This window comes from Balaenoptera acutorostrata, chromosome 11 (assembly GCF_949987535.1).
Source record: "Balaenoptera acutorostrata chromosome 11, mBalAcu1.1, whole genome shotgun sequence".
Taxonomy (NCBI): domain Eukaryota; kingdom Metazoa; phylum Chordata; class Mammalia; order Artiodactyla; family Balaenopteridae; genus Balaenoptera; species Balaenoptera acutorostrata.
Genome location: NC_080074.1, coordinates 3,576,377 through 3,588,631, shown reverse-complemented (window position 1 = coordinate 3,588,631; position 12,255 = coordinate 3,576,377). Strand labels below are relative to the sequence as shown.

Here is a 12,255-nt window from a genome sequence, read left to right as displayed (position 1 = left end):
GAGATGAGGAGCGTCTGACTTCAAAGGAGAAGCCGTGGGTTGCAGGCCAGTGAGCAGCTCCAGGCAGGACTTCTCCTGGCCGTTGACTCGCTAATGAGCTCCGGGCATCGCCACGGTGGATCCGGGGAGCTCGCCCAAGCTTATCTGGCCTCAGTCTCCCCCTTTTGGTTTACCTTAAAGCGCATCAGTGATTTTTAAATGATGACAGTTATTTAACACTACGTTGCTTCAAAATGAATGAATGAATTGTTTAAAACCTGCCAGTGTCTACAACTACAGGGGTGGGGTCAGGGGAGAGGCCCAGGCTTTGATGCCCACAACGCAATCCAGCAGGGAAGCAGGCAGCTGGAGGAGCCCCTGGGATGCTGATAAGGGGCACGGGGGCACTGGCCCCGGGGAACTGGCCCTTCAGGCCTCAGGGTGCCCGTGAGGAGGCACAAAGCCACCGGGAGGCCCCGCCAGGCCGCACCTCGCTTCTCTGACCCTCATGGACTCCCAACCTCACGCTGGCCCTGCTCAGACGAGGGGCTGTGCCCGGCAGACCCGTCCAGGACCCCCAGCCTCTGCTCTACCATCACCCACCATGGTGCCCCCACCAGCCCGCTCCCCACCAGGACCCAGGCCTGGGGACACAAGTGCCACCAGCGGCTGGCGGCCCCGGGCACCCAGCACCCGCGGCACCAGGCCCTCACCTTGCTCGCAGTTCTTCCCGCCGAAGCGGAGCGGGCACTCACACAGGTACGTGTTCCAGCCGCTGACACAGGTGCCCCCGTTCTGACACCAGGTCCCATCGCAGAAGTTCCTCTGAGCAGCGCAGCCTGGAAACAGAGGGCGTGGCGTGCTCTCAGAGCGGGAAACAGGAGCAGAGCGTGACTCAGGGGGACTGCCCTGTTTCCTAGCTCCGACCCACGTGCTGGGGAAACACCCCCTGTGGACACAGCCGGAGGAAGGCGGGCAGGCCTGGGACCCTCTGGGGCTGTCAGAACCTAAGACCTGACACGGCATGGAATGCACTGCCCATGTCCGGAGACCCTGGGCCTCTGGGCCATCCCACCCTCTGGCTCGTGGGGTCGTCTGGTGACCGGCTCAAGACCCTGGGGTTGCGTGTCCGGGTCAGCGGCAGGCCCGCCCACAGCTTCACCACCGCTCCAACGCTGCAGGACCCCAGACCCGAGAGCAGCTGGGCGCACACGGCTCGGTCCCCCAGGATGTGGAGGGTGCCCCTCCCGCGTGGCCGCCGCAGCCCCACGATTCCCCGGGCATCCTGCCGTACCTGCCCTAGTGCCATTGTTGGCGATGAAGCCGGCCATGTCCACGTTCCTGCCGTCGATGGACAGGTTCCGCATGCAGCCCACAAACTGCCGGTTCTGCACCGGGAAGTCTTCGGGCAGGTTGGGGACGCCCCCCAGGAGCAGGGGGCCTGTCAGATCCAGGGACCTGTGGAGGCGACACCAACCTCTGGATGGCCGGGCGGCAAGAGGAGCCCCGACGCTGCTGTAACGTCCCAGGGGCCTCTGCCGCAGGGCACGCTCGTCATCCTGACCGTCAATAATCCAACGGGTGCAGAGGCCAGGGAAGCAGGCGGCCAACAGGCCCAAACACACGTGTCAGATCCGACTTCCGGTGCCACCACCGGCTCGCAGCCCCTCTGCCCCTTGTGTCAGCTCCCGACTAACTGGAGGTTTTGGGTGACCGCCCGAGTCCTGACTGCTGGCCGGGCCGGTCCACACCAAAACAGGACGCCACCTTCCTCTGGCCTCTAATGGCCTTGAGGGGCGGTCACAGCAAACTAGAACCCTGGCTCTGCAGGAGCATTGGCATGGCCTTGGGCAAGGAGCTGAGCCGCTCCAGGTCACAGCTGTCCCATCAGTAAGATGGGTGCATCCCAGCTGCATCCCAGCTGCGGGGAATCCGATGACAAAGGTGTATTTCACACCAGACGCTCAGGACAGACCAGGCTCTTCTAACTGGTAGGCCAGGTTCTTTGAACGGTAGACCAGGTTCTTCTGAGCTTATTAAACATCCCACCAAAACACAATTAGGGATGAGTCCAGCATGAACCTTTGCTCTGAGATTTGAAGCGGGCATTACAAACATCCATGTCAGCATTTCTCTGACCTGAGTTAGGATGGGCCCCGGGGACCTCCAGATCCACGTGGTGACATGGCCACTCTGATCTAATGGAGGGGATTACTGACTGAACATGGAATCACAGGGACCAGCACTTATTGGAACAAAGTCAGGGATCCTGTGCAGACAGGGCTGGGGATGGCTTCTGGGGTCAGCAATCCAGCCGTCACAACCCTGGGGATGGCCTGGCCACTACCTTGGCAGATGATTCTAAGGGGACTTATTCTAGAAGGTTCTAACGTGTTGGAGGGAAGGGGAGGGAATGTGACTCCAGCCCAGATTGGGGCTGCCAGGGCACTGGGTCCAGAGTGCCCTGTGTCGGGGTCCTGACCTGGGCGGCCCCTTTTGGAGCAGCGGCCATGGGGGGTGGACACCAGGGCCCGTCTCCTGGGACACTCACTTTTTAGAGCCACTCTGAGTGCCCTGAGCGGCACAGCTGTAGTTCCCAACGAAGCTGCCAAAGCGCACGGCCACGGCCGTGTCACAGTCGTCCACGGTCACCACGGCCACCTTCTCTCCAGACGGCCCGTGGGGCAGGCCCAGGCGGCCGATGTTGGGCTGTGGGAAGAGAAAGCACGGAGGCGTCAGCGTGTTCTCCCACCAGCGTCCCTGACTGATTCCCCAGCCCCTGCACACGCCCCCCGATCCGTGGAGGGTGAGAGGCCCCCTGGCCTCGTGTTGAATTAGTCCCCAAACCAGCTGTACTGGATTAACAGTGAGCCCCCCAAATTTATGTCCTTCCCAGAACCTCAGAACGTGACCTTATTTGGAAATAGGCGTCTTGCAGGTGTAATTGGTTAGGATGAAGCCATATTGCAGTAGGATGGACCCTAATCCAATGTGACTGGTGTCCTTATAAGAAAGACACAGAGACAGAGACACAGGGAGACATCGTGGGACAACTGAGGCAGAGACCGGAGCGATGCTGCCACAAGCCAAGGATGCCAGCACCCCCAGAATCTGCACGAGACGAGAAGGATCCTTCCCTAGAGCCCTCGGGGAGCCCAGCCCTGCAGACACCTTCATTTCAGAACTGGGAGAGAATACATTTCTGCTGTTTTAAGCCCCCCGGTTTGTGGATTTTGTTACAGCAGCCGACACCAAAGCCCCAGGACCCCTCCTTCTGAATACCTGATTCTGCCTGAGAGTCCAAGCACGGGCCGGACCCTGTCCACACACCGCCTCACCAGGCTCCTGCCCGCTCCGGGCTCCTGGGGTGCAGACTGCCCGGCCTACAGACGGCCCCCCCGCCTCCCCCAGCCAGCGTGGTGCTCCCCAACTGGGCCGGGAAGCTGGCGACCCCCGGTGCGCACGGTCACCCCTGGGCTCACGCCCTTCCTCACCCAGGGATGACCCTCCAGTCCCTTTTGCTGGCCCGAGGTCGACCACCCTTTCTGCCCCCAGACCAAGCCCCCCCCTCGCCCCCCAGATGTCCCTGCGGTTCTCATGCACTCAGTCTCCCTGCCCAGGGCTGGTTACGAGAATCCCTCTGGGATCAGTGACACAGGGTGCAGCCTGCCCACTTCTGGAAGAAGCAGGTTCCCCTCTTAAGGAGGCTGTGGTTCGCATCCAGGGGTCGGCCCTCTCTCCCCAGGCAGCCCGCCCGTCGCGGGCATCCCTCACCAGCCTCCTGGCCGCCCTTGGAGGACACCGGGCACATCCGCCCAGACAGCCCTCAGCCTCCTTCTAGCAGGGGGCGTGGAGCCTGTTTGCACAGGCCACGTAATGTGGGACAGGCTCAATGTCCAGACCTGCAGAGGGCGGGCTCGGGCTCAGCCAGCCCCTGGACTTCCTTCCCCATCTGTACGACCTGGATGACAAGACCTGCGTTCTGTGAGGTGGCCTGCTGGTTAACCCAGATGGTGCACGTGAAGGGCCACCAAGCCTCACCATCCGCACCCAACACGCAGTGGCCCGCTTCCTCCCCACGGAGAGAACACTTTCTCCCAGTCCCAGCACGGCCCTCCCATCACCCGTACAAACAAGGGCCTAGTGCCTCCGCGTGACAGCTCTGGGGTCAGGTCGAGTTTATAGCTTGATGTAATTTGATGCTTCTTTATAATAATATTAGAAACGGGGAGTTGTAAAAACATAGGGAATTTAATTAAATCATCCTCAAGGTCTTTTAACAGGGAAATAACAACTGCACAATTCATTCCAAACCATCAGTTTTTTAACAGGAACAAGGAAGTATCCATTTGATTGAGGACCCTGAGCTGAAAGGCAGGACGTGGAGCTTTTGGTAACGGGAGCTCAGCCAGGCAGCCAAGGTGTGTGACTTCAGGAGGCCTCACTCACCCTGGCGGTGTGCCCTGGAGCTGCGCAGTGCACAGCCTGCACCACTGTACCTGGCAACCCCACCTGGGCCTTCTGTTCCCCCTTGGCCAACCATCTGACCTGGACAAGGCTATCGCTATACCTCAGTCTCTCTGTGTACAGGATAAGGATTTAATGTTAGAATACCCATCCTCTCTTGTGTTACAGGGACTTGGAGGGTGACATCAACATGAGACACAGGAGTCTCCCTCAAACCCTTCTCAGGTAAATCCGAGGGAGGCTTTTACCCTGCCTCCTGACATTCCAGCTCATGGATAATCCTTTCCATTTTCTTTTACGTCAGTTGATGAGATCACAAGGTCGGCCAAGCTATATCCTTAAAGATTTCACCGTTGGTTAAGCAACAGTTAGATAAGTATAAAAAATAATCTGTTTTCTCCCTCTGTAATAGCAGCCCGCATTAGAGAACACGTCCAAGTGCTCATTATGGGATGCTTAAGTATTAGGTGCGATCCGGGGGAAAGAACCGTCCCTGAGCTGTGCGAGCCCCGTATTATCTTTACAACTTATAATTTACGTTTCTGGGGATGGGTGTGAGCCTTCCAGAGGAAGGACATAAACAGCATTTATACTTGGGAGGCTTTACTGAAACGAAGTTGCTGTTTACACAACTGCAGATGTTGTAAACGGCACCTCATAATCAACAGCTCAGAGCCGCTCAGAGCCACGGGATTCGAGCAGAAACAGCGAGGAAAACTGGAGGCGAAAGACAGAAAAAAAAAAAAAATCAGCATTTGTATTTAGAGCAGCACTTACTGACTTGAGACAGCCCGCTGGTAAGACAGATTTCAGAGCCCGGCGTTACTGCATTAAAGCAGCAAGCATGACTTTTGGGAAAACAAACATCGCCCAACGCCCGCTTCTCGATTCCTGCTCCCAGATCCACCAGCCATTGGGTCAAAAGAGGCGGCCCTTTGGACCACAGAACCAAGCATTCTTAGAGTGAGAACTAAAAGGACCAGCAGGAGAGACGCACAGGGAGGTACTGGGGAGAAGGAACGACGTCCGAGGGCCGGTTTCTGGCTCCGCAGAGCACCCTGCTGTCCCACCCCCGCTCACGCTGCCCCAGAACAAGCTTAACCACACGCCAAATGTCCCCGTGTGGTCAGGATCACCAGGAGAACAAGAAGGGAGCACGGGCAAAGGCCGCAGGTAACAGGAGGCAAGGTTGCAGGTGACTCAGGATACACGGATGGGGGTCCTCAGAGAGATAACCAGGCCCACCACATGACCCAGGACCCCACTCCCAGGCATAGACCCCGAGAACTGAACACAGGGACTCAAAAACTTGTTCATAAATGTTCATAGTAGCACTAGTCACTGTAACTAAAAGGTAAAAACAACCCAAAAGTCCATCAACAAATGAACGGGTAAACAGAATGTGGTAAATCCATTCAGTGGAATAGATTATTATTCAGCCATAAAAAGGAATGAAATACTGGTATTTCTACAATATGGATGAACCTCCAAAACATCATATCAAGTGAAAGAAGCCTGTCACAAAAGGTCACATGTTGTATCATCCAATTTATATGACGTGTCCAGAATAGGCAAATACATAGACAGAAAGTAGATGAGTGATTTCCAAGGGCTCGGGTGGTGGGGGAATTGGGAGGGACTGCTAATGGGCACAGAGATTCCATTTAGGGTGATGAAAGTATCTCAGATCTATCAATAGATAGAGGTGGTTGGTTGCACAATATTGTGAATGCACTAAATTATTCATTTTACGTGGTTAATTTTATGAGAATTTCACCTCAATAATAAAAAAAAAAGTTGGATGGGCATCCACCATTCACAATGCCCCCGGCCACTTTCTACCTGGACATTTGAGAAACTCCTTCCCCATCTTTATCTGTAAAATGGGGATAAACTCATCCCACTGCCTTCCTGTCGAGACTCAAGCAAGAACAGGCAAAAAGAGCAGTGAACGTTCTCCGTCAGGGTCGGGAGGCGTGCGTGTGATGACACAGCCAGCCTGACTCGGGGGGGGCAGGGACGAAGACCCCAGCAGGTGTGTTCGATCTGGGTTCAGCTCATCCGTTTTTGTTGAGGGAAGACAAAGCACAGCTGGATGGCCGGCAGGTGGGACAGAGGCCGGGCGGGAAAGGAATCAGGAGAATCGGGAGATGTCAACGGCGTGCGGCTCAGGTCTGCACGTCCACCCCGCGTGTCTGCAAGAGGGGAGGGAGGTGAGCCCGCTGAGGGGGGGATCTGGGGCTGGTGACGAGAAGGCCCGTGAGGCTCTGTGGGCGTGGGTGGGGAGGAACAAAGAAAAAAAAGCAAGACGAGATGAACTGCTCCTTCAATTTCTAAGATGAATTTTTAAGCTTGCAAAAAAGAAGAAGACAGCCTGGGAATAAAGGGGCCACATGGCAGTATATGAGGATCGTCTCAATTCTCGAGTTAGAGGGGCACTGGGCACAGGATGGGCGAAGGCCCGAGTCCCTGTACCTCCCCATCCCGGCCGGGGGATCCCTGCCTCCACTCACCCCCAGCCCCGCCCTGTGGCAGCCCGGCGTGGACACCCAGGGGCCGAGCAAAGCCGGCACAAGGTCCGAGAAATGGAGGCACAGGCCAGGCGGCAGGGCCCGCAGGTGGGGCCGTCGACACCGCTCCGCGTGCACAGGATGCCCTGAGCGGAGCCAGCCACGGGGCCACTGAGGACACACCCGCCATGCCCATCCCTGCCGCCACCTGAGAAAAACCCTGAAGGACCCCGTGTGTGCTTCGGGGGAACCAAAACAACAAGCTTTCTTTGCAAATCTGTGCAGATCTGGGTTCCTGGCTCTCGGCGAATCCGCCCAAAGTCATCACTTGCGGGCCGGCCCTTTTTATTTCCCTCCAGCTTATTTCTTCTCCCTATGCAGCCCCTCTCCCGGTGTTTCCATTTAGAGGCCCCAGGGCAGCCCGTGGGGATTGTTTGTGAGCACAAAAGCGCTTGGTCCTTACGAAGCGCTCACATTTCTACAGCCTTTTAACCTGCTGCAGACAATTCCTCATGGGGGAGGCGGATGGGGGTTCAGTTTCAAATGCTGGATGCAGGGGAAGGAGGCGTAGGGGGGGCCTCGAAACCAGACACCAGGAGGGGCGAGTCTTGGGAACAAAATGGATTCACACTCTGTGTCAGAAATGATTAACCAACATTCGTATCAAAGAATTCACAGATGGCTGGGCTTGAGGAATGTCACAAAGAGTCCAAAGGCAGCCTTGAACGTGTACTGTGAGGTTCGGACCCGACGGGTGGGCTAGCTGAATGCAGCCCACGGGCTGACAGCCGCACCAAGAAATGTGGGTGAGACACCCCGCTGGTCCTGGCACAGAGGTGATGAGACTCCCCTCCGAAGCAGGCGTGGTGTCTCTCTGAAGCTAAGAGATAAGAGGAAAAGACATCCAGACACACACGCTTCCAGGATCCAAACCAAATTCCCAAGGAGCCTTCCACAAGGACTGTGCTGGAACTCAAACAGCAGATCAAGGTACTGCGTCCCCGGGGGGCCCAGGAGGGGCCCGGGAGGGGCGTTCCCACTTGAGGGCAGGTCACAGAATGTTCTAGTGGAGACTCAGATCCTCAGCTTCCCCGCCTGTAACATTCAGGTGTGAATCCCCTCCTGCTCCCCAGGCAGGCCGCGGCCTCTCTCAGACCCCTGCTTCCAGACCCCCCGCTAGCTGATCAGGCCTCCACACAGGTGCTTCAAACGCCACGATGCAACAGATGTAAGTCCACATCTCTTATGGGAAGGGATTCACCCCCCACGCCACCCAGGCAAGGAGCAGAGAAGGAATGTAGGAAAGACAGATTAAGGGACGTGGCAGATTTTTCCTGACACCCCAACCAACTGCCAACCCCTTGTCCCTTCTGATTGTTCCGGGGGCACTTACATCTCAACTTGCCCCACGCCCCCCGAATGAAGTGTCTGCAGCGAGCATCTCGCCTGCCCACTCACACGGCATCCCAGGCCCCGAGACAGCACGACACGGCACAAGGAACGGGCGCCACCCACCACATCGGGTTTACCTGCAGCCCCATCTGCCACGCTGCAAAGGCTACACTGACCAGTCCGGCTCCTCCAGGGCAGTGGAACTGCCAGACAGCTTTGGAACTCGGCACAGGACCTGAAGTCTCCATATGGACAAAATGGCTTGTCCAACGGGAACCGGACTGCCCCTCGGTGTGGAGCTGCGGCAAGCCGCCCAGGGCCGGGAAGTGGTTCATCCCCTTGCCTGCATTTTCCATGGGGGGTTGGGGTCTCTTCAGCAGCATCAAGAAGTCATTCCAGGGCTTCCCTGGTGGCTCAGTGGTTAAGAATCCGCCTGCCAACGCAGGGGACATGGGTTCAAGCCCTGGTCCGGGAAGATCCCACATGCCACGGAGCAACTAAGCCCGTGCACCACAACTACTGAGCCTGCGCTCAAGAGCCCGCGAGCCACAACTACTGAGCCCGTGTGCCACAACTACTGAGCCTGCACTCTAGAGCCCGCGAGCCACAACTACTGAGCCCGTGTGCCACAACTACTGAGCCAGCACTCTAGAGCCCGCGAGCCACAACTACTGAGCCCGTGTGCCACAACTACTGAGCCTGCACTCAAGAGCCCGCGAGCCACAACTACTGAGCCCGTGTGCCACAACTACTGAGCCAGCACTCTAGAGCCCGCGAGCCACAACTACTGAGCCCGTGTGCCACAACTACTGAGCCCACATGCCTAGAGCCCGTGCTCCGCAACAAGAGAAGCCACTGCAATGAGAAGCCCGCGCACCACAATGAAGAGTAGCCCCCGCTCACCACAACTAGAGAAAGCCCGCGTGCAGCAACGAAGACCCAATGCAGCCAAAAATAAATAAATAAATAAAATAAATGGAAAAAAAAAGTCATTCAATGGGAAAAAATATTTGCAAACGATGAGACTGACAAGGGCTCAAGGGCTTAATTTCCAAAATATACAGACAGCTCATACAACAACAAAAAAACAAGCAACCCAATTGAAAAATGGGCAGAAGACCTAAATAGACATTTCTCCAAAGAAGACACACAGATGGCCAAGAGGCACATGAAAAGATGCTCATCATCGCTAATTACCAGAGAAATGCAAATCAAAACTACAGTGAGGTACCACCTCACACTGGTCAGAATGGCCATCATTAAACAGTCTACAAATAACAAATGCTGGAGAGGGTGTGGAGAAAAGGGAACCCTCCTACACTGTTGGTGGGAATGTAAGTTGGTGCAGCCAGTATGGAGAACAGTATGGAGGGTCCTCAGAAAACTAAAAACAGAATTACCATATGATCCCAGCAATCCCACTCCTGGGCATATATCCGGACAAAACTATAATTCAAAAAGATACATGCACCCCTATGTTCATAGAAACACTATTCACAATAGCCAAGACATGGAAGCAACCGAAATGTCCATCAACAGATGAATGGATAAAGAAGATATGGTATATATATATATATATATATATATATATATATATATATATATATAATGGAATACTACGCAGCCACAAAAAGGATGAAATAATGCCATTTGCAGCAACATGGATGGACCTAGAGATTACCATACTAAGTGAAGTGAGTCAGACAAAAACAAACACCATATGATATCACTTATATGTGGAATCTAAAATATGACACAAATGAACTTATCTATGAAACAGAAACAGACTCACAGACATAAGAATAGACTTGTGGTTGCCAAGTGGGAGGAGGTTGGGGGAGGGATGAACTGGGAGTTTGGGGTTAGCAGATGCAAACTATTATATGTAGAATGGATGGACAACAAGGTCCTACTGTAGAGCACAGGGAAAACGATATTCAGTGTCCTGGGATAAACCATAATGGAAAAAATATGAAAAAGAATATATATGTATAACTGAATCACTTTGCTGTACAGCAGAAATTAAACACAACATTGTAAATCAACTATACTTCAATAAAGTTTTTTAAAAGAGGAAGTCATTCCACCATCTTCAGTCAATGAAATTGACAGGAGAAGCCCAGTTCCCCCAGATTAAGCTGTAAACAGATTTATTTCTTGAGTTTCATGTTAAGACTTAAGCCCAGGTCTTCTTGACCTTTTTCCTTTAAGACATGGGACACCTACATCCTAGGAGGGACACAGCAACCCCTTAGGGTGTGGGCAGCAAACTGCTGCATGCAAGCCTGACCGGGCCACCAGGTGGGCCACTTATGGGCCACCAGGTAAGGCAGACATCTCTGGCTGAGGGGGCAGGTGCTCCTCACTCCCCCACCTGCCAGTGACCTGGGGCAGGGGACGCACCGCTGAGCTGGGCAGCCTCTCCTAGAGAGCGGCTCAGTTCACAGCTCCCACCTCCAGGGTCATTTGGAAGAGTGGACCTGAGCCCCTTTGCAGAGTCCCTGTTGCTGGGCTGGTTGTCACACCAATGCGGGTGAGGGCCTAAGGCTGGCAGGGGACAGGGGACAGCAGTAACCACAGCCTCCAATGAGCATCACCTCCCAAAGGCCAAGAGGTCACATCCTGACCCCGCTTAGGAAAGTCACATGACTCCCCCCGCCCCCCGCGCCAGATTCAGCTGTAACATGGAGTAAAAACGGCACCTCCCTTGTGGGGTTAAATGCATACAGACGTGTGTGAGGGGAACATTCCACGAAGTTTGCTGCTGCCGTGTTACTGCTAAGAAAGACAGGAAGAAAGCCAAAATACACGCAAATGGCTATTCTCCCTGTACTTTTGCTGTCCTATTTTCCTATATTAAAAATATAGAGTTTCTTTTACATCTCTAAAGAAAAAAGGAGCAATTAGCAGCCAATGCGTCACTGCATCTTCGTGGCAGCCTCAGGTCCTTCTCCAGGGCTCAAACACAGAGCCACCTGCAGCTCTGAGTCCTTCATGTGTTCAGTTATCCAAGAAAATACTGGCCTGTGGGGACGGACTCTTTTTATTTGGGGAGCATTAAAAAGAAAAGATTTTTAACAAGGGTCAGAACCAACTGGTCACCTTAAAACAAATCACAGCAGAGCCTGCTGTTTCTCAGGCCAAGAGGTCACCCAATTCCTGACAACTGTGGCCACAGGTCAAAGGAGGTGCTTTTCTGATGGTCGCACAATAGGCTCAGACACGGAAGAACCGAGGGCTGGGAGGCGGAGATCCACCGAGCGTTGTCTCTGTGCTCCGCACTGCGTATAAATAAGCATCTCCTAACGGCCCCAGTGATCTCCAGGGGGATGACTTTTGCTCTCTGGAAAAGATCCATGAGGCAAGGTGCAAGCCCCTCACTGGGCCCAGCCCCTCACCAGACAAAGCTCCCGAGTCGGTGAAAGGGAGCCAGGAGCCCCTCAGCTGCTGTCCCTGCTGGGCTGGCCGTCGGTGTCAGGTCCCCTGTCTGCGGCCACCTGGCCAAGCAGGCACCCCTGGTTTTCTGGAAACTCAGGAGTTTATGCAGATTTGCGTGGAGGGGGTCTCTTCTCCAATGCCAGATGAAGGGCTCAAGACCGGGGTTCTTTCAGTTTTAACAGCACCTTCTTGGAAAGCTGGGGTAACATGTTCCTTCTTTTGGGGGCCCTGTGGACAAAAAGTTCCTTGGCACAAAGTGGGAGACCCTTAGGCAATCCATGAGAAGCTCACGTCCCTGCACTCGTAGGGCCTATGAATCTGACCGTCGGCTACTCCCAGCTGGACCAGAGATGGGGGAGGGGCACCCGAGCAGCTGCCCCTGGGGTACTCCACTTGGCATGGGGACTGGCGCCTGCGAGTGGCTCCTGGGGTCGCAGAGATGGACTCTCTGGGCTCAGCCCACACAGTC

The 12,255-nt window shown here is 54.9% G+C and overlaps 1 protein-coding gene across 3 annotated transcripts in view; it reads right to left on the bottom strand.

Annotated features, from left to right (window-relative positions):
• The window catches only part of CELSR1 (cadherin EGF LAG seven-pass G-type receptor 1), a 148,695-nt gene that overhangs the window by 42,994 nt on the left and 93,446 nt on the right, over positions 1-12,255 (bottom strand). For all 3 annotated transcript variants that reach the window (XM_057555962.1, XM_028168244.2, XM_057555963.1), the window contains exons 6-8: positions 2,531-2,688; positions 1,274-1,437; positions 693-818 (exon numbers count right to left, since the gene is read on the bottom strand). In XM_057555962.1, coding sequence (XP_057411945.1) covers positions 693-818; positions 1,274-1,437; positions 2,531-2,688 — 448 coding nt within the window. The remainder of the gene's footprint in view (positions 1-692; positions 819-1,273; positions 1,438-2,530; positions 2,689-12,255) is intronic.